The sequence below is a fragment of the Ovis aries genome, chromosome 5, assembly GCF_016772045.2.
Source record: "Ovis aries strain OAR_USU_Benz2616 breed Rambouillet chromosome 5, ARS-UI_Ramb_v3.0, whole genome shotgun sequence".
Lineage (NCBI taxonomy): Eukaryota > Metazoa > Chordata > Mammalia > Artiodactyla > Bovidae > Ovis > Ovis aries.
Genome location: NC_056058.1, coordinates 39,782,035 through 39,805,667, shown reverse-complemented (window position 1 = coordinate 39,805,667; position 23,633 = coordinate 39,782,035). Strand labels below are relative to the sequence as shown.

The following is a 23,633-nucleotide window of genomic DNA, read 5'->3' as shown; positions in this document are numbered from 1 at the left end:
TGAAAAAAATTGCTCAATATTCCCAAGCAGTTTTTTGTTTATTATTAATTTTTAATGTCAGTAGGATAAATCCTGGGAAGCACTATTGCCAGATTATGTGGTAAGACTAGACTTAGTTTAGTTGGAAACTGTCAAATTCTCTTCCACAGTGATTTGTTTTTACATTCCCACCAGCAATGAATGAAGCTTCCTGTATTTTACAGTAATTTCAACTGTAACCACTCTATTACTATCACATTGTTGTTTTAATTACTACATTTAAAAAGTATGCATTAGTTGTTTTTTCCCTAATTTCCTCACAAATTTATTTTTGATCCTTAAAATTGGATTTTTTTTTACCCAATATCAATCTTTCTTAGTATAATTAATAAAGCAGCATGCTTGTATGTGTGAAGGATAGAAAGATTAAAGATAAATGGGGTGATTTTTTTTCTAAATCACAAATATTAGAAGCTTGAAAGGCAATTACCCCCATTACGAATAGCGAAAATAATGACCAGTGTTTATTGCATTTATCATATTTGCTCTTCAAAATCTTATAAGGAAAGCCATTATACTACCTCACTTTTCACAAAAGAGGAAATTGGGCCATAGTTACATAGAAAGTGGACAGAAGTTCACATGATCTTTAAAAATGGACCCCAAATTGATGCTCAGTTCTCAGGATCATTCCTCACCTCTTCTGACTTATTGTTTTCTTGTACCTCACTATCGTCCGTGTTGGAAATTCTTCCTCCTAATGCCTAGCATGTGGTACTTTCTTAGCCAGTTGGACAAGATTGAAGGAGATGAACCTTCCAGAAAGAGAGCTTCAAAAAGGCCACCTTTGGTAACAACTAATTTCAGTTCAGTTCAGTTCAGTCGCTCAGTCGTGTCTGACTCTTTGCGACCCCGTGAATTGTAGCACACGAGGCCTCCCTGCTCATCACTTCCACTAAAATAAAAGGAAGCGAGTCCACTTTCTTGATTAGTCAGTCCAATCTACAGGGTCCAACATAAATTTTTCCATTTGGTTAAAAATTTTGTTTACCGCTCAGTTCCTTTCTCCAGTGCAATAGGAGGTGTGATTATGTTTACGATCATCAGTGTCTGTCAGAAGTAGAATATTACTGAACCCAGATAGGGTTTTGAGAGCGTAGAATCTGGCATAGCCTCATTACAGAGAAGGTTAAGGGGCTTGGGATTTGGTCCAGGTTTTTACAACTGAGTCTATAATTTAGGCTAAACACATTCTCTTTAGGGACTCAACTTCCTAAAAAGAAATTATCTAAGTCATTTCCCAAGGAAATTTTTTTGGTTCCAACTTTCAGATGGAAAGCCAATTATTTTCTTCCCAGTTTGCAATGTTATACAATGTAAAACTTAGTACCATAGATGAGGAAAAATTAGCTGTCCACCACTTCTTTGGAATAAAAATATTCATATCACTATAATATCTAGAGCAGGGTTCCAGAAATTTAATAATTCTGGTGAATTGGAGAAAAAACTGAAAAGTGACTACTGAATTTATAAATCCATAAAGCACCCTTTTCTCTCCTGCCTATTACTGTGCCTTCTGATATAATGATTATTTACCATATAACATACATAACATTATAGAATCATGCCCAGAAGAATATTAGTCTCTATTTCTCCAAAAACTTGTGATTCATTTTTTTTCCAGCCCCAGATTTAAATAAGGGAGGAATGTTTTCAGTTGTTACTCAAAGAAAAGATATGTAACTTTTCTAAATCCTGGTGTGAGTTTATGTATGTATTTCCTTTGAAGATTTATGATGCTATAGCTCGTTTTAAATGTCTGCACCTCTAAACTTTTTCATAAACTCTGTCTATGGTTCATTCAAACAATGTAATCAAAATTGCCATTCTTATGAAGTTCCCGAGAGTGGATAGAAATTGTAATATTAATCAGACAATCTGGGGCCCTTATATACATAAATTGCACTCATAGAATTGATATAAGGGAAGAATTAGAATGGGTGGCCACAAGGAAGAAATACTGTTGTTTATGAAACCAAGCAGGACTCTGTGGGGACTTCCTGGGTACAAACGCCCCTCTGTGTGCTTTTTTTCATTTGTAGAAAAAGGCTCTAGTCTCCTAAGCTTTCCCTGAGTTCCAAAGAGCAAACTAACTTACTAATTAGAGAAGTGAGGGAATTCAGAAACAAATACAAGACAGACAAGCAAGAAAATTAAAGATAGCTGAAACGCTAGTTCAACAGTAAAGCAAAATCACAGAATCAACAGTTCTTTCTCAAGTATAACCAAAACTTTGAGTCATTCTGTAGAAACAAAGAGCCCTGCCAAGGTAAAGAACAGTGATTCCATGCTGACCTTAAGTGTGTGTGTCCTAGACTGGTTGTAACCAGAGGGCTGGTGATCAAGATTCCTGAAACATCACCCTGTTACCTCACCATCAACAAGTCAGAAGAATGTCCATGAGCTAATCAGGTACCCTGTAATCCTCAACCCTAATGTTGCCTTTAAAAACCCTTGCCTAAAAGCCATCAGGGAGTTGTGTTTTTTTTTTTTTGTTTTGTTTTGTTTTGTTTTTTCTTTTGAGCACTAGCTGTCCACTGTTCTTACTTGATGCCCTTCAGTAAATGCTGTACTTTCCTTCAACACAACTTTGTGTCAGTAGATTGGCTTGTTGCACAGTGGGCAAGTAGATATGAGTTAGTTTGGTAACATTTATAACACTCTGGCATTATTCAGGCATGGATGTTTCAGCTGTTTCACCTTTTTGATAAAAGTATGGCTGATGTACTTTTTGACATAACTGGCATTGATGGTTGCTGCAAGCATTATCTATATTATCCGTGGCAAAACTCCATACACTCCTGAGCAGACATGGAGGAATTAGACTGTTAGAACTCTTCTCTTGTCATACCATGGGTCCCTCGACATCTTGCCAAAACCCTCTTAAAGGCCTCAGCCACATCTCTGTTTCTCAAACTGTAAATGAGAGGGTTTAACAAGGGGGTGATGATAGTGTAAAAGACAGAAAAGACCTTGTCTTTAGTTGGAGTGTGGTATGATTGGGGAAGCATATATGTGTACAGGGCAGCCCCATAGAATAAGATCACCACCATCATGTGTGAGGAGCAAGTGGCAAAAGCCTTCTTCTTCCCTTCTGCCGACTTCATCTGGTGCACTGTGATGAGCACTCCAGTGTAGGAAGCAATCACTACAGAGAAGGGGATCAGCAGCATCATGACGCAACAAACATACATCACCATTTCATAGGCAGCTTTGTCACCACAGGCCAGCCTCAGCATAGTGGGTGCCTCACAGAAGAAGTGGTTGATCTTGTGTGAAGCACAGAATGGTAGAGTCATCGTGATAGGGGTGAGGAGGAAGCTATCCAAAGCACCACCAAACCAAGAGCTGGCCAAGATCATCCAACAGACTCGATGGCTCATGAGGACAGGATAGCGGAGAGGGTTGCAGATGGCCACGTAGCGGTCATATGCCATGAGTCCCAGCAGGAAAAACTCGGCCCCTACAAAGCCCATATAGAGAAAGTACTGGGCTGTACAGGCAATAAAGGATATGGTCCCCTCACCCTCAAGGTAATCGGCCAGCATCTTGGGCACAATGGTGGAGATGTACAAAATGTCAATGAAGGAGAGGTGGCTGAGCAGAAAGTACATGGGGGTATGGAGGTGAGGGTCTATGTAGATCAGGAAGATCATGACCCCATTAACTATTATGGCCATGAAGAAGATGGCACAAATGATGCTGAAAAGGAAGCCAGAGGCTTTGTTGTTAGTGAAGAGCCCTGTAAGGGTGAAGTCACTGGAGAAGGTCTTATTATTTCCATTCATGGTTTTAAATTGCACCTGGAGGCATAAGAAGAGAAATATGGGGTTGATGAAAATTGCAGTAGATAAGATGAACCATTAAAAATGTCTATGTAAGTATGATTAAATTAAAATTATTTATACACTAAATGTCAATTGTTTTATGTGGGGCAGATTTGCGGTTTCTTCTGTCTTGGAAATTTCTTCTTGTTGAAAAGCAATTCTAATGTTAGGTCCCACGGCATGAAGACAAATGGTCATTTGGAAATTAATCCTTGACTTAAGGGAGTTTGTCATTTTAGAATATGAGCTATAGATAAGATCTTCTACTGGAGTTGGCTCCACTTGTTTGAAATATGGATACAACTGAAAAACAATTGAGTCAATTGATTCAGTTCAAATAAACATACAGTTCAGTAAGAGGTTTCGTTGATATGAGAATTTTTGTGACAACTTTAAAGCCAATCAGTGTCATCAGAAAACAACCATTAAGTTGTAGTTATGACTGTAGATTTTGAAGTATTGAGTTGGATCACAGCATTGTTCATGTGACAACTGAATGATAGTCATTTGCTTTTTCATTCATTTGTTGATTCCTCAGCCACTCATACACCAATGTTTATTCATGGAGAATAACTTTTGCAGTGTTCTAAGCTCTAGGGAAATTGTTGTAAACAAAAGAGGAATGTCTCATATGACTTACAGCTCTAATTGTGACAGAAAGAGAGTAAACCAAAGGAAAATGATGGTGCTAGGTAGTGAAAAATGCTTCATTAATATGGATAAAATAGGATAACAAATGAGAGTAGACATGTGAAGATTTGGGGAAAAGTTGTTCCTGCAGAATAAATAGCAAATTTAAGAGTCCTAAAGCAGAAAGGAGTTTGTTATGTTCAGGACAGTTCATGCAGAGCATTGCAACATGCATGAGTCGGGTAGTGAGGTGTTTGAAGTAAGATTCTTAAGATGTTTGGACCAAGGTAAAGAGGTCAAAAGCTTTTTCTAAATAACCTGTAGAACTGAGATGCCATTTCCATTTGTAATCATTTGTATAACATTTAAACATACGCTCATTCTGATTATTTTTGTTTGTGTCCCTTTTGTGCAGTTGAGCCTGTTATTTTTTCCCCCTTGATTCTGCAATTTTGTGGACCTTGAAGGCTTTACTAGAGGAGAATCTCCATCCAAGTTAGTTTGGGGCAGTCTGGGTCATTTCTTCTGTCTCTGGGTCCCCTCCAGTTGAGCATGTGTCCTGACTCCTTTCACTATCGAGAGCATTCTGATTTGGTCAGTCATATTCCTTAGAGATGATACCTGAAAGAAGTGTCTGAAGAACCACGCAGAGTAGAGGACAAATAGAGGAAATCCCAAGCAAAAGGAAATTCACACTCTGGGTGGTACATTTATGTACTGAATATATAATGAAAAGAAGAGAATTCTTTAAAAAATTCCTCATTAGCTTTACCATTCTTCAAACATCAAATATAATTTTTGAAATATTTGGACATAATATTAAGCCCTATGCAATGTTATACTACAAAAAAGGGCAAATGATGTGACCATAAATGGAGAGGATTACAGTCAATTTCCTCACCTAGGAATGATATTTTGGAGTAAGAGGTCTCTATGATTCCTTTAATCTATGATTAAGGATGATCCTTTTTTAACCATACAAGGTGTTTTCCTCTGTTTCTTCATCTGCTCTGTAGTGAAAGAAACAAGACAGTTTTCAAGGAGTACATCACTTAGTACAATCAGTTTCTTAGTTTGGTAACTGGAATGCGTTATGTGCTTAATAAAAGCTATTGTCAATACTATTAGATACATACATACTGTCAACAATATATAAATCCAAAAGGAAGATATTCTGAAATATGTTAACAGAAATATACACTAATATATATCTAAATATTATATAGATGAAAGAAAGTTGAGAAATAAGAATAGAAAAGAAACTACAAACTGTCACTTATAGTGAACACTGAATTCACCTTAAATAAACGTTTAAAAAGAATGTAAATATGATTGAAAACTTGAATAGAATTCAAAATAATGCTTAACATCAAAATAATATTACAAGGTCTGAAAGTATTATGCAAAAAATTATACATAAACCATACTTAATTTACATAGAATAAAATTATGAAGTACCAAAAAGCAGCTTGCATTCATTCACTCATTCAAATATTTATTGTGAACTACTGATCTAAGAGCTGATGATACATCAACAGTGCTCCCTCTCCTTTGGAACATATATTCAAGTTGAAGGAGCCATTGATAAATAAATAAACATAAAATTATCAAGAGTCTGGCACTTTCTCCCTCAGTAAATGAGCCAGAGATGATAGATTTTCACTCATGATTGGCACAAAAAAGAGAACTATAAGGATAAGAACATTTCTGAAAAGCACTAACAGAATCAGTACTAGTATTAAAACAAAGGAATATGTATGTGTTCTAAAACACTGAAAATTATGAAATAAAAACACATAAAAGTGCAGGAGATAAAGGCATATACCAAGATCGGATAGAAAACAGTTATTTTAATAGTAGCATCATGGGGGATAAACACTTATAAAGAGGAGTTTCACTCTTTAAGAAAATAAATCAGAAAAAGTTAAAAACAAAAGAATGATAGACTAAATAGATGTGAAAAAGAAGTGACAAGTATATAGAGACATCACACTGAATGAAGTAAATCGGACAGATAAAGATGATTATCACATGATACTGCTTATATGTGAAACCTATATAAAGGGAATAAATGAATTTATCTAGGAAACAAAAATAGAGTTATAGAAAACAAACTTATGGCTATCAGGGGGTAAGTAGGAGGGATAAACTGAGAGATTGAGATTGACATACATTCACTACTATATATAAGTAGATAACTATTAAAAACCTTCTGAATAGCACAGGGAACTCTGTTCTACACTCTGTAATAGTTTATGTGGGGAAAAAATCTGGAAAAAGAAAGTGGATTTATGTATTTGTATAACTGATTCACTTTGCTGTACACCTGCCCTAACACAATGTTGACCTTGTAAATCAACTATACACTGATAAAAATTTTTAAAAGACACAGAGTGACTTAGATGGAGAATATACTAAAGACAAGTTCAGTAAGTGCAATTGGCCATCATGTGGTTAATTATTCTTAAGTAAAAGTAAAAGGACAACGGCTCTAAAAAGAATGTAATTTATATCAGTATTATAAATGGAAAAAAGATAATTCTTCCATTCATTTAAAATAGAGATGCTTTATCAGAATGTAAGCTATTTTACATACATTGGATAAACAAAAAAGTCCTACTGTATAGTACTGCTGCTGCTGCTGCTAAGTCGCTTCAGTCTTGTCCGACTCTGTGCGACCCCATAGACGGCAACCCACCAGGCTCCCCCGTCCCTGGGATTCTCCAGACAAGAACACTGGAGTGGGTTGCCATTTCCTTCTCCAGTGCATGAAAGTGAAAAGTGAAAGTGAAGTTGCTCAGTCGTGTCCGACTCTTAGCGATCCCATGGACTTCAGCCTGCTAGGCTCCTCCTTCCATGCGATTTTGCAGGCAAGAGTACTGGAGTGGGGTGCCATTGCCTTCTCCGACTGTATAGTACAGGAACTATATTTAATATTCTATGATAAAACATAATGGAAAAGAATATTGACAAAATAATGTAACTGAATCACCTTGATGCATAGCAGAAATTAAAACAACTCCATCAATCAACTATACTTCAACAAAAAAGAGGAAAAAAAATTGAGGTGCTTTATATGCTCAATATGTTCAATTCATTTTCAAGGTTAACGAAAGTAAAGTATGTTAGAACTCTAAAATAATAGCAGGTCTATATCTAATAAAAAAATTGAACATATGGCTCAAAAATTATTGAGGGTAAAAAGTTCAAAGCTCAAAGATGTACTTAAATCAAACATAATACACTTGGAAGCCTATAAGACATAGCCAAAGAGTTAGACAATATTTTGTAGTACTTAAGGCATATTTTATAAAACATATGTGGGGTAAACAAAGATTTAACCCAATTAGTTAGAAATAAATCCACAATTTAAATTTAAATAAGAGGAAGAGAAATTAAGACTTCAAAGTAGGTATTAATGGATTCTTGTGGGGAGGGAGGTGGGAGGGGGGGTCATGTTTGGGAACGCATGTAAGAATTAAAGATTTTAAAATTAAAAAAATAAATTAAAAAAAACCTCAACTTTCAAAAAACTAAAAAAAAAATTAAAAAAAATGTACACTGATTATATAAAGAACTGATTGATTCTTCAAAATTGAAACAAACCAGCTTCTGGCTATGCTAAAGAGAGTTGAAAACAAAACAAAACAAAAAACACAAAACTTTACTAAGAATAAGAAAAATAATGTAACCACACATATGAGAAAAGTGAAATATGTAACTGAAGAAAGTAGGGAAAACCATTAGACCATTCAGGTACTACCTAAATCAAATCCCTGATGACTATACAGTGGAAGTGAGAAACAGATTTAAGGGCCTAGATCTAATAGACAGAGTGCCTGATGAACTATGGGCAGAGGTTTATGACATTATACAAGAGACAGGAACCAAGAACATCCCCAAGAAAAAGAAATCCAAAAAAGCAAAATGGCTGTCTGAGGAGGACTTACAAATAGCTGCGAAAAGAAGGGAAGTGAAAAGCAAAGGAGAAAAGGAAAGATATATGCATCTGAATGCAGAGTTCCAAAGAATAGCAAGGAGAGATAAGAAAGCCTTCCTCAGTGATCAATGCAAAGAAATAGAGGAAAACAACAGAATGGGAAAGACTAGAGATCTCTTCAAGAAAATTAGAGATACCAAGGGAACATTTCATGCAAAGATGGGCTCAATAAAGGACAGAAATGGTAGGGACCTAACAGAAGCAGAAGATATTAAGAAGAGGTGGTAAAGATACACAGAAAAACTATACAGAAAAGATCTTCACAGCCCAGATAATCACGATGGTGTGATCACTCACCTAGAGCCAGACATCCTGGAATGTGAAGTCAAGTGGGCCTTAGAAAGTATCACTATGAACAAAGCTAGTGGAGGTGATGGAATTCCAATTGAGCTATTTCAAATCCTGAAAGATGATGCTGTCAAAGTGCTGCACTCAATATGCCAGCAAATTTGGAAAACTCAGCAGTGGCTACAGGACTGGAAAAGGCCAGTTTTTATTCCAATGCCAAAGAAAGGCAATGCTAAAGAATGCTCAGACTGCCACACAATTGCATTTATCTCACACGCCAGTAATTGTGTAATGCTTAAAATTCTCCAAGCCAGGCTTCAGCAATACATGAACCATGAACTTCCAGATGTTGAAGCTGGTTTTAGAAAAGGCAGAGGAACCAGAGATCAAATTGCCAACATTCGCTGGATCACGGAAAAAGCAAAAGAGTTCCAGAAAAACTGCTTTATTGATTATGCCAAAGCCTTTGACTGTGTGGATCACAATAAACTGTGGAAAATTCTGAAAGAGATGGGAATGCCAGACCACCTGATCTGCCTCTTGAGAAACCTGTATGCAGGTCAGGAAGCAACAGTTAGAACTGGACATGGAACAACAGACTGGTTCCAAATAGGAAAAGGAGTACGTCAAAGCTGTATATTGTCACCCTGCTTATTTAACTTATATGCAGAGTACATCATGAGAAACGCTGGGCTGGAAGAGGCACAAGCTGGAATCAAGATTGCCAGGAGAAATGTCAATAACCTCAGATATGCAGATGACCCTACCCTTGTGGCAAAAAGTGAAGAAGAACTAAAGTGCCTCTTGATGAAAGTGAAAGAGGAGAGTGAAAAAGTTGGCTTAAAGCTCAACATTCAGAAAATGAAGATCATGGCAACTGGTCCCATCACTTCATGGGAAATAGATGGGGAAACAGTGGAAACAGTGTCAGACTTTATTTTTGGGGGCTCCAAAATCACTGCAGATGGTGACTGCAGCAATGAAATTAAAAGATGCTTACTCCCTGGAAGGAAAGTTATGACCAACCTAGACAGTATATTAAAGAGCAGAGACATTACTTTGCCAACAAAGGTCCATCTAGTTAAGGCTATGATTTTTCCAGTGGTCATGTACACATGTGAGATTTGGAGTATAAAGAAAGCTGAGTGCCAAAGAATTGATGCTTTTTGAATTGTGGTGTTGGAGAAGACTCTTGAGAGTCTCTTGGACTGCAAGGAGATCCAACCAGTCCATCCTAAGGGAGATCTGTCCTGGATGTTCATTGGAAGGACTGATGCTGAAGCTGAAACTCTGATACTTTGGCCACCTGATGCAAAGAGTTGACTCATTTGAAAAGACCCTGATTATGGGAAAGATTGAAGGCAGGAGGAGAAGGGGACCACAGAGGGTGAGATTGTTGGATGGCATCACCAACTCAATGGACATGAGTTTGGGTAAACTCTGGGAGTTAGTGATGGACAGGGAGGCCTGGTATGCTGTGGTTCATGGGGTCACAAAGAGTCGGACACCACTGAGCGACTGAAGTGAACTGAAGTGAAATATGTAATTCGTAAGATGTTATTCAACATTATATTAATACAGTGGAAATTTTAACGGAGATTATTTAAAATAAATATTGCATCTTTTTACATAACATGTGTGTTTAACTATCATTACCTGTGTTAGGAAGATTCCTTGGAGGAGGAAATTGCAACCCACTCCAGTATTCATACCTGAAAAATGCCATGGACAGATGAATCTGGTGGGTTACAGTCTATGGGGTTGAAAATAGTCAGACATGACTGAGCAACTGAACAAAAACAAACAGTAGCTTCCAAAACAAAACCCCTTGCAATTATAAGCTAATTTCACTCTTAAATGTAGATTAAAACATTTCCTAAATTAATATTAGTTATTAAATCCAGCAGTACATTGAGACATATATGTCAGCCTGTTCATATAAACCCACTCCTACTTAAAAACCTTCAAGTATTTGCATTGTTTGTGAGCTAAAGATAAAAGTCCTTAATGTGGCTTGTTGTTGTTCAGTCCCTCAGTTGTGTCCAATTCTTTGTGACCCCATGGACTGTAGCACCATGCTTCCCTGTCCCTTCACCATCTCCCAGAGCTTGCTCAAAACTCATGTATATTGAGTCGTGAGAGATGCTTAAGTTCATGTCCATTTATGTGGTTTATCTGGCTCTCAGCCCGCTGCTTTCTTGCTCTGCCAATTCCTGGCACTTGTCTCCCAGAAAATAGCCTAACTCAGGAGCTCCCTCTGCTTGAGCACAAGTCTCCCCTTTTCATCAAAAGGCTTTCAATGTCTCTTGTCAGCTCATGCATATGCTTTCTTCAGAGACAAACTTCTCTGGAGTCAGTATTAGCTAAAAGGCCCTGTTTGTGTTTGCGTGCTCAGTCATGTACAACTCTTTGCTATGCCATGGACTGTAGCCTGTCTGGCTCCTCTATTTATAGGATTTTCCAGGCAAGAATATTGGAAAGGTTTGTCATTTCCTTCTCCAGGGAATTTTCCTGATCCAAGGATCGAACCCGCATCTCTCGCATCTCCTGCATTGACAGGCAGATCCTTTCCCTCTGCACCACCCGAGAAGCCCATAAAATGCCCTAATGATGTTAACATATTTGTTCATAGTATCAACAAAATTTTAACAAAATATTTGTACATAATATTAACCAAAATGAGGAAATAGCTAGCAATTTCTAAACATGAAGACGAGTATGAAACTAATAAAATGTAATTCTAATTAAAATCTCAATAGGAATTCTTTTCTCTAGAAACTTGACAGAATGATTCTAAATTTGATCCAATATAATGAGCATGTGTAACTTGTCCAGAGGAGAATGATGCTAAAATTGATAGCACTGTAACCTCTGTAGGACCAAAGTAAAACACAGATACTGAACAAGTAGCTAGAAAAGTGTGCTTAGAAATAAATATTCCTAACTCCTTTCATAAAACAACACAATATTGTAAAGTAAAAAGAAAAAAAAATAATAATATTGAGCTCAAAAAATAAATAAATAAGTAAATGAACAAACAAATAAAATACCTCATAGCACATAAATAAATGTTGCATGTAAGAGTTTTAAAACAGAAAAGATGGATTTCACAATGTGTATAAGAAGATGAAAGAAAACAAAATGTGTCACCCCCAAATATGCCTTTTTGGCATAAACATTGTGAACTGAAGGTAATTTAAAAGCAGCAAACTCAGGAAAAGCTCTTTCTTTTCTGCCTAAATGCTAGATACAAATTCCGTTACTGGAGACAGACTCTTATAATTCAAAAAACACCAAAGGAATCTTCAAACAAGCCTTACTCTGTTATTTTCTATTATATTTCCTCCTTTATATTTACCTTCCCACAGGCATCAATCCTGAATATTCATTGGACAGATCTATGTTGAAGCTGAAGCTCCAATACTTTGGCCACCTGATGCAAAGAGCTGACTCATTAAAACAGACTTGATGCTGGGAAAGATTGAAAACAGGAGAAGAGGGCAACAGAGGATGAGATGATCGGATGACATGAACTTGGGCAAACTCTGGGAGACGGTGAAGGACAGGGAAGCCTGGCCTGTGGCAGTCCATGGGGTTGCAAAGAATTGGACACAGCTTGACAACTGAGCAACAGGTTACCATTCATGGAGACATCAAACTGCTTCCCTTTGTCTTATTTTCTCTACGAATGTATTTGTTCTTTGCTGAAGATGCTATATGGCACAGTTCTAAGCCATCAACTTCCTTGAATTACTTTTTTTGCTGAGTTTTCTCCCATGCATTGTGAGCTGCATGTGTTAACAGCTGTTTTTCTTTTATTAATCTGTCTGTTTGCTAAAGAACCCCAGCTGAACACCTAACATTTGTAGAGGTAATGTTTTCTCCCCTACAGAGACAACAAAATTGCAATTTAGAGATGAATAAAACTTTCCTTTTAAGCTCACAATCTTTAGCCCAGGTGCCTCCAAAACTTAAATAAAATAAACACTTTTATAAAATGAAACATTTTGTATAATGTTTGAAACTCTATAAATACATTGTTTTATAATCAGAAAAGATACATTCAAACAATTATAGTAACATTTAGTGGAGAAGGCAATGGCACCTCACTCAAGTACTCTTGCCTGGAAAATCCCATGGAGGGAGAAGACTGGTGGGCTGCAGTCCACGGGGTCGCTAAGAGTCTGTCACGACTGAACGACTTCACTTTCACTTTTCACTTTCACGCATTGGAGAAGGAAATGGCAACCCACTCCAGTGTTCTTGCCTGGAGAATCCCAGGGACAGGGGAGTCTGGTGGGCTGCCGTCTATGGGGTTGCATAGAGTTGGACACGACTGAAGTGACTTAGCAGCAGCAGCAGCAACATTTAGGACTTTCACTGGAGGAAATAAGCTCATAAGCTGCCAGTGTGAGTGCAAATTAAATTATCTGGAAGTGTTTGGAAATATTTATCAATTTTTTAAAAAATTCATCTTATCTTCTTTTTATACATTTATTCCAAAGAAAAAAGCAGTATGAAGATGTCAGTACACGAGAAAGTTTTAAATTAATTATTGCTTTTGATAGGGAGAAAATAAGCAGAAAACAGTCTAAATGATCAAGACTACTGGACTGACAAAATTAAACATTATGGCCCTTACTTGAAACCATTGATAATAATGACATAGGTTAGTTGGATTGAATATAAATATTTTTTGAGTAAAAAAAAAATGATTACTATCCCTTTTCAGAAGTTATATATAAGCATAGAAAAAATTAGTCACCCATAGTTGATATAGTGAGTTTTGCATTGAGTTAGAGAATAATAAAACCAAGGGCAGAAATCAGACTAAGGCAGAAGAGCAATCCAGAGGATATGCTGAACTGGAGATTGAAGAATCAGAAAGACATTTCACCAGGGCATCCTAGAATCTGGTTTGTTTTACTTATAGAATACTATGAACTTTGTATTTTATGCCTTTACAAATAAGATAGACTAGACCTGTTGGTCAGAGTTCCATAACACCTTAATCTCTGTGATGTTCTCAAATTTCTGACAATGGAGAATACTGCTCCCTACTTGCCCCTATGACATATCTTCAACTTGCTTTCAGAACCCCTGGCAGCCTGCCTGATGCTTGCATTTGTTGTGTATTTCTGTCTTCCCAACTACAATATGAACTATTTGAAGGTAGAGTCATTGTCTAAATAGTTTTTATATTCATGGGCAAGCACAGTCTTTCACATAATGTGAGTGCATGCATGCTCAGTTGCTTCAGTTGTTTCTGACTCTTTGCAACCCCATGAACTATAGCCCACCAGGCTGCTCTGTCCATGGGATTATTCCAGCAGGAATACTGGAGTGCTTTGCCTTTTCCTCCTCCAGAAGATCTCCTTGGTCTAGGGATCAAACCTGCTTCTCGTGCCACTCCTTCACTGGTAGGCAGATTCTTTACCACTGAGCCCCCTGGGACGTTTAATATGTTAAGTGGTCTATATGTCAATAGATTACTCCTAAAATTTAATGACTCCTATGTTTAAGATTGGGGCCTTCCCAGGTGGCACAGTGGTAAAGAATCCACCTATCAATGCAGAAGGTACAGGAGACACAGATTGGATCCTTGGGTTGGGAAGATTCCCCGGGAGTAGGTAATAGCAATCCACTCCAGTATTCTTGCCTGGAAAATTATGCAGACAGTGGAGACTGGCAAGCTACAGTCCATGGGGTTGAGAAGAGTCAGACACAACCAAGCATGCATGTAAGCATGCTTAATATTTTCCCAATTGCAGGTTATGCATGAGGACACAAAAGGTATGAATATTCACTTTTATATCCTCTATGATCTCACACTGCATCAAATAGGCTTACTTTGAAGAACTCTTATATCAGAATAAAACCAGTCTCTGGAAAAGAATGAAAGTTGAAGACACCAATCAGACAGGTGACGCTGTCAAACATTTGTTCCTGTCTAACATCAAAGGGTGCATTATATACATTCACTTTCAACACAGCCTAACGACATGTAACCAACCAATATCCACAACCATTAGTGAAGAGTGCTCCCATCTTCTAGATAACTGTTGCTTGATATGTCCAAACTGGTTCATAAAATGCAATCAATAAAATCAGTTCACGAAATAGTGATTCAGTCACAATGCTAGCAGGATGATTTACCATTTCATCAACTTTTTTTTTTTTTTTTTGGAAAAAGTTATGTTTATTCTAAACAAGTATGTGGATAATTTGTAGCTGAAGCGACAGAAAATCTGAGGTCTTTCCCAGATGTGTCTATGATTATTTATGCCCAACTGCTGACTCTACAACATTTAACTGTATATATTTCATTGTTACCTCAAAGAGAAGTCTTTGTGCTTACTGAGTATTTTGACAGTGTTATGAAAACAGTTTAACTAGTAGCCTTTTTTTTTTTTTTTAGTTTTGACAAATAGATTTTTGTCCACAATTTTGGGTTTATGTGATTCAGTCAAAGTTTTTTGCCTCTGTATTCCTTTCCTCCATTTCCAATTCAGTCTTCTTAAGGTAAAGAATCCTATTTCCTCACACTTTCACCAAAATTTTTACTTTCCAATATTACTCAGTTTAATTATTTTTCACCACCTAAGTCTCTATGCTTGAAACTTATAAGATAGCAAGTCTGTGGAAAATGAACTTGCATGAAACATCTAGACTGTCACAAATCAGTAACCTTTCTTAGCAATTCTTCCTGTCCCCCATACATATTATCCAAGAGAGCCAAGTGGCTTTCTTACCCTGAGCATGGAGGTGATGTCAGTATATCGCTTACGGGTATGATATATCTAGAGAGAGGAATATTAGTTATAGGCAAGGTTGGTTATGGACAATATCACAAAAGATAAGACCTTAGAAACTGAAAGATAAAACGAAACCTCCTTGGTTTTCTTTTCTGTCTCCATATTGGCTTCTTTTCTTCTTTGATAAGATGATAGGAAATCCGGCTGAAAAGCTCAAAGCATCAAAAAGGAGACTGTTAGTTAGAACTATGTAAAGATGATGGTATAGATGAAGCCATGGATTTCATTTCAGTGCCTCCAACATGTTGGGGCACACAGCAGTAGGGACTCAGAGGGGAGACTTTAAGTAACTTAAAGAATAACACCATAACCACCCTGAGGTTTCTCATGGAGAGATCTCCTTCTAAGAATCCAGAGGGGATATTAATTAAACTGGTTCTGGTTAAAACTGAAAAGTTTACTCAAAATGGCTAAATGGCAAGCAAATTATATGCTCTAAAACTGACGTGATTATACTGAATTCTGTTTCTTTTTTTTTAATTATCAACTTGAGAACAACTGTTTTCTGAATGTTTCATCACAAGCTTCCTTATGTATTTCACTTCCCTAGAGAGCAAATTAGCAATAGTGGGAATAGTGCCAAAGGAAAGAGAAGTTTTTTATGTGATCGTTTTTTAAATCACTCTACTAACAATGAGGAACTCTAACTCTTTTACTGTTTTTTTTTTTTTTTCCCCATGAAGCAGCCTCCTGTAAACTATCATTCATTAACTCAATGCTGAAAAACAACCTGTGCAATCATCAATAGAAGCACTGGAAAAATTTGTAAAAAACAAATTGATTGGGAAGTGTTTTGCTATACCTATTGATGGGGTAGTTGATGTAAAAATCCAAGGATGAAAATGATTGTTGTCAAATTCTCTTGAGTGCTTGACCAGACATCAAGTTAATGAACAGGGCTTCATCCTAAATTAGAACTCAAGAATTAAACTTTTGTTTGAAAAAACAATAAGCTTTTGCTTCATTTTTTATTTTTAATTGGAGGAAAATTGCTTTACAATGTTGAGTTGGTTTCTACCATAGCAAAATTCTTGTAAAAATTTGAAAAACATATGCAGTACTTCATCACTTAAGTATATAAAGCAATGTGTGTCAGTCAGTTAGATAGTTTAGATATGCTTTTTTTTTTTTTTTTTTTTCTGTGAACATCAGACTCTTGAGGTCTGGGATGAATACTAATTGTGTCTTCCTGAAATGGGAAAAGTAATAAGTGTGGAAAGTTAAAAAAAGAAAAATAACATCTTATATCATTCCAACAACCAAAGAACTAGTGTTATATTTTGATCTATATGTTTAGGAATATGGATGGAATTTAAATAGTAAGGGTATATTGTTAAGCATAATATTTCTGAAGAGTGGTCCATTGCACTGCTATACTTAATACCCCAAATGTGGAATCAGCCTAGGAAACTAGTTACAATTGTTTCTCTTTATAATAATTTATATTCAGTTGCACGAATGAACAAAAACAATATTTGCTTCATTCTTTCACTTTATTATATATCATATAATGTTGCAACCTGCAATCTGATTTTAATGATCTCCATGGTAAATTATTATAAAGAGAAACAATAGTAATGAGTTTACTATGTTGATTCTACATTTGTGTCATTGAATATGGCAGTGAAATGGGCTGCTTTACAGATATATTTGTGTTCAAATCTTTTTATTTGGAAGGGTTTTCAAGAAGTGGAGTTACTAAGAGAAAGGAGAGAAATCCATATTGCCAAATAAACCCTCAAATGATTTTATAGCACTTAGTAGCAACATATATTGGGAAGACAGTGTCTATTTCACCAGCCTTAGAGCTTCTCTTTTAATTCTGATATATACATATATATATGTCCATGTATATGTATTGCATGCTACAATTTCTGTAAAACAATTGAAAAAGCCATATCATCATCATCACTTTCATCATTATGACCTGAACTTTGCCTCAGTTTATGTGTGTGTGTGTATGTATTTTTGAAATGTGAGGACCTACATATAAGGCGATTATAGATATTGATAAAAAGCTGATGCAGCTATTCTTTAAAAAAATTATTTATGTTAACTAGATGATAGTTATTTTACAATATTTAATGGTTTTTGCCATACATCAGCATGAATTGGCCACAGGCATACATGTGTCCTCCCCATCCTTAAGACCCCTTCCCACCTCCCTCCCCACCCCATCTCTCTGGGTTTTCCCAGAGCACCAGCTTTGGGTATCCTGCTTCATGCATCAAACTTGCATGGGTCATCTGCTTTACATATGGTAATATATATGTTTCAATGCTATTCTCTCAAATCATCCCACCTTCGTCTTCTCCCACTGAGTCCAAAAGCCTATTCTTTATGTCTGTGTCTCCTTTGCCGCCCTGCATGTAGGATTACCAGTACCATCTTTCTAAAGTCCCTGCTACTGCTACTGCTAAGTCGCTTCAGTCGTGTCCGACTCTGTGCGACCCCATAGATGGCAGCCCACCAGGCTCCCCCGTCCCCGGGACTCTCCAAGCAAGAACACTGGAGTGGGTTGCCATCTCCTTCTCCAATGCATGAAAGTGAAAAGTGAAAGTGAAGTCACTCAGTTGTGTCTGACTCCCAGCGACCCCATGGACTGCAGCCCACCAGGCTCCTCTGTCCATGGGACTTCCCAGGCAAGAGTGCTGGAGTGGGATGCTATCTACTTACAAACATAACAGCTATGGAAAGTCACTAATTAAAAACTAGGTAAATGCATTAATATACAGTATTTGTCTTTTTCTTTCTGACTTACTACACTATATATAATAGGCTCCAGGTTCTTGACGATACTATTCTCCATATTAAAATCTATCAGCTAACATCTCCTGATATGCTATTTCTCTCTGGGGATATCAAACTATAAGTTATAGGATGAATTCTTCCTATGACCATGGGAAGAAAGTAAGAATATGTCAACAGTGTATTGTATGATGAAACATCATTATTTTATGTGAAAATCTGAGATTACTGATATTAACTGACAAAACACCCAACAAACAAATTTAAGTGTGTATAATGTACTAGGCATTATATTAGGAACCATTGACCTACTTGTGATAAAGGTATAAACTCTCCATGGCAATTTAGAGCTAATAGGTTTGTGATGATGAGATTAGTAAATGCATTCAAAGTAAAAAGTTATGACTATCATTAGTTTATATTATTACCAGATAAATGATCTTTTTCTTAAAATTTGTTTCTATCAGTTTCTACTTCTCAGAATTGAATCTTGCAACCCCAGACCACTCTTGTCTATCAAAGTTTGTTAAGGAAGAGCAAGTTTAGAGTGATTGGTGCACTTTTCTCTACTAAATTTGACATAAACTCAGTTTCCCAAACACCACTCAGTGTTGTCCATGGTGTAAATTCAGAAGATTTCTACTCTGTGACTGTCAATAACCTGTTTCTGCATTGAACCCAGAGAAAATTTTGTATACTCTGTTTCTATATATTTTTCTTTGTCTAATACATTACTTTTGCAAATTTGGCCTTGGAATGCGGAATGAAGCAGGGCAAAGACTAATAGAGTTTTGCCAAGAAAATGCACTGGTCATAGCAAACACCCTCTTCCAACAACACAAGAGAAGGCTCTACACATGGACATCACCAGATGGTCAATACTGAAATAGATTGATTATATTCTTTGCAGCCAAAGATGGAGAAGCTCTATACAGTCAACAAAAACGAGACCAGGTGTTGACTGTGGCTCAGATCATGAACTTCTTATTACCAGATTCAGACTCAATTGAAAAAAATAGGGGAAACTGCTAGACCATTCATGTATGACCTAAATCAAATCCCTTATGATTATACAGTGGAAGTGAGAAAAAGATTTAAGGGTCTAGATCTGATAGATAGAGTGCCTGATGAACTATGGAATGAGGTTCATGATATTGTACAGGAGACAGGGATCAAGACCATCTCCATGGAAAAGAAATGTAAAAAAAGCAAAATGGCTGTCTGGGGAGGCCTTACAAATAGCTGTGAAAAGAAGAGAGGTGAAAAGCAAAGGAGAAAAGGAAAGATATAAGCATCTGAATGCAGAGTTCCCAAGAATAGCAAGAAGAGATAAGAAAGCCTTCTTCAGTGATCAATGCAAAGAAATAGAGGAAAAGAACAGAATGGGAAAGACTAGAGATCTTGTCAAGAAAATCTAAAGATACCAAGGGAACATTTCATGCAAAGATGGGCTCGATAAAGGACAGAAATGGTATGGACCTAAGAGAAGCAGAAGATATTAAGAAGAGGTGAAAAGAATACACAGAAGAACTGTACAAAAAAGATCTTCATGACCCAGATAATCATGATGATGTGATCACTAATCTAGAGCCAGACATCTTGGAATGAGAAGTCAAGTGGGCCTTAGAAAGCATCACTATGAACAAAGCTAGTGGAGGTGATGGAATTACAGTTGAGCTATTTCAAATCCTGAAAGATGATGCTGTGAAAGTGCTACACTCAATATGCCAGCAAATTTAGAAAACTCAGCAGTGGCCACAGGACTGGAAAAGGCCAGTTTTCATTCCAATCCCTAAGAAAGGCAATGCCAAAGAATGCTCAAACTACCACACAATTGCACTCATCTCACAGGCTAGTAAAGTAATGCTCAAAATTCTCCAAGCCAGGCTTCAGCAATACATGAACTGTGAACTTCCTGATGTTCAAGCTGGTTTTAGAAAAGGCAGAGGAACCAGAGATCAAATTGCCAACATCTGTGGGATCATGGAAGAAGCAAGAAAGTTCCAGAAAAACATCTATTTCGGCTTTATTGACTATGCCAAAGCCTTTGACTGTGTGGATCACAATAAACTGTAGAAAATTCTGAAATAGGTGGGAATACCAGACCACCTAACCTGCCTCTTGAGAGATCTGTATGCAGGTCAGGAAGCAGCAGTTAGAACTGGACATGGAACAACAGACTGGTTCCAAATAGGAAGAGGAGTATGTTAAGGCTGTATATTGTCACCCTGCTTATTTAACTTATATGCAGAGTACATCATGAGAAACACTGGACTGAAAGAAGCACAAGCTGGAATCAAGATTGCCAGGAGAAATATCAATAACCTCAGATATGGAGATGACACCACCCTTATGGCAGAAAGTGAAGAGAACTAAAAGCCTCTTGATGAAAGTGAAAGAGGAGAGTGAAAAAGTTGGCTTAAAGCTCAACATTCAGAAAATAAAGATCATGGCATCCAGTCCCATCACTTCATGGGAAATAGATGGGAAACAGTGGAAACAGTGTCAGACTTTATTTTTTGGGCTCCAAAATCACTGCAGATGGTGACTGCAGCCATGAAATTAAAAGACGCTTACTCCTTGGAAGAAAAGTTATGACCAATCTAGATAGTATATTCAAAAGCAGAGACATTACTTTGCCGACTAAGGTCTGTCTAGTCAAGGCTATGGTTTTTCCTGTGGTCATGTAAGGATGCAAGAGTTGAACTGTGAAGGCTGAGCGCCAAAGGATTGGTGCTTTTGAACTGTGGTGTTGGAGAAGACTCTTGAGAGTCCCTTGGCCTGCAAGGAGATCCAACCAGTCCATTCTGAAGGAGATAAGCCCTGGAATTTCTTTGGAAGAAATGATGCTAAAGCTGAAGCTCCAATACTTTGTACACCTCATGCGAAGAGGTGACTCATTGGAAAAGACTCTGGTGCTGGGAGGGATTGGGGGCAGGAGGAAAAGGGGACGACAGAGGATGAGATGGCTGGATGGCATCCCGGACTCGATGGACCGTGAGTCTGTGTGAACTCCGGGAGTTGGTGATGGACAGGGAGGCCTGGCGTGCTGCAATTCATGGGGTCTCAAAGAGTCGGAATTGACTGAGTGACTGAAATGAGGTGAACTGAACTGAATACATTACTACTAATTTATGAGCTTGGCTTGTTGACTGTTCATTTAAAATACCCTAAATTGAACCATTTTTTCCCATCTTACTCTATCAACTGAGTTCAATCCATCAACAGTTTTTTAACCCCAACCACATTCTCTAAATATATTGCTATCAATCATTTATAATTTTTTCTTCTCATATAATATTACTATGTATGTTTGAAAATTTGCTATATTAACTGACTTACCAATTTCAAATGATACATTGATGCTGCTAAGAATGATGAGGAAATTAACAAATGCTGCCTCCCAACATTTTGTTTCCCTTGACTCTATAATTTGGTTTCTTATGTTTTAATACTTATATTACAACAGATGACAACATATACATTCATTATTTTTTAGGCAAAAAATCATTTTATTATTTTAATATTTAAGAAATACTATTTTAATGGGTGACACGGCATAGTTTTTTTAAAATTTATCGAAATATAATTGATTTCAGTCAAATTTATTGAAATATGACTGATACAATATTAGTCTGAGATATATAGCATAGGGCTTCCCTGATAGCTCAGTTGGTAAAAAATTCATCTACAGTGCAGGAGACCCCAGTTTGATTCCTGGGTTGGGAAGATCCACTGGAAAAGGCATAGGCTACCCGCTCAAGTACTCTTGGGCTTTCTGTGTGGCTCAGCTGGTAAAGAATGGTGGATTCATGTTGATGTATGGCAAAACCAATACAATATTGTAAAGTAATTAACCTTCAATTAAAGAAAAAGGAAAAAAAAAGAATTGCCCCACTATACAGGAGACCTGGGTTCAATTTCCAGGTTGGGGAAATCCCCTGGAGAAGGGAAAGTCTTCCAGTATTCTGGCCTGAAGAATTCCAGGGAAACACATTTGAATGACTTTCATGTGTAGCTTAGTGATTCAATATTTTTTCAGATTATACTCCTTAAGATTATTATGAGGTATGGCTGTAATTCCCTATGATATAAGATATATTCTTATTGTTTACTTATTTTATATATAGTAGCTTTCATCTCTCAATATGCCTACCTTGTACTTCCTCCCTCTCCTCTCCCCTCTAATAACATGTTAGTTTTCTTTATCTTTGAGTCTGTTTCTGTTTTGCAATAATATAGTCCTTTGTATTACTTTTTATTTCATGTATGAATGATGTCATAAACTATTTTTCTTTGTCTGACTTATATCACAAAGCATATTTCCAAGTCCATCCATGTTGCTTCAAGTTGCAGCATTTCATTCCTTTTAGGATATATAGTATTACTTTGTATATATTTACCACATCTTTTTTTTTAATTGAGTAATATTGCATTGCATATACTACATCATCTTTATCCATTAATTCATCAATGGACATAGGACATCCAGGTTGGTTCCATGTTCTGGCTATTGTAAAAAGTGCTGCAATGAACATTGAGGTACATGTGCCTTACTAAGTTATGGTTTTCTCAGGGTATATATCCAGTAGTGAGTTTGCTGGGTCATATAGTAGTTCTATTTTTAGATTTTTAAGGAAACGCCATACTTTTCTCCATACTGGATGTATCAATTTACATTCTCACCAACAGTGTAAGAGAGTTCCCTTTACTCCACATCTTCTCCAGTATTTATTGTTCATAAAGTTTTAGATGAAGGCCATTCTGGCTGATGTAAGATAATATCTCATTGAAGTTTTGATTTGCATTTCTCTAATAATTTATGATGTTGAGGATCATTTCCTGTGCCCTTAGTTTCTATATATCTTTTCTGGAGTGATGTTTATTTATGCTTTCCACCCATTTTTTACTGAAATTTTTTTTTTTTCAATATTGAGCTCAATGAGCTATTTGTATATTTTGGAGAGTAACCATTTGTCTGTTGCTTCATTTGCAAATATTTCCTCCTCTTCTTAAGGTTGTTTCTTTTGTCTTATTTATCATTTCCTTTGTTGTGCAAAAGCTTTTAAGTTTAATTAGGTCTCAATTTTTTATATTATTTTCATTATTCTAGGAAGTGGGTCCAAAATGGTCCTGCTGTGGCTTATATCAAATAGTTTTTTCCCTATGTTTTCCTCTAAGGGTTTTATAGTGTCCTATCTTACATCATGTCTTTAATTCATTTTGAGTTTATTTTTGTGCATGGTGTTAGGCAGTGTTCTAATTGCATTCTTTTAAATGTAGCTG

General features: G+C 36.7%; 1 protein-coding gene across 1 annotated transcript; it reads right to left on the bottom strand.

The window, feature by feature from the left end:
• Positions 1 to 2,867: 2,867 nt before the first annotated feature.
• Positions 2,868 to 3,827, bottom strand: LOC101121936 (olfactory receptor 2T6). Its single transcript, XM_004009436.4, has one exon. It carries the CDS (start codon positions 3,825 to 3,827, stop codon positions 2,868 to 2,870), a length of 960 nt encoding a protein of 319 aa, XP_004009485.1.
• Positions 3,828 to 23,633: the final 19,806 nt, after the last annotated feature.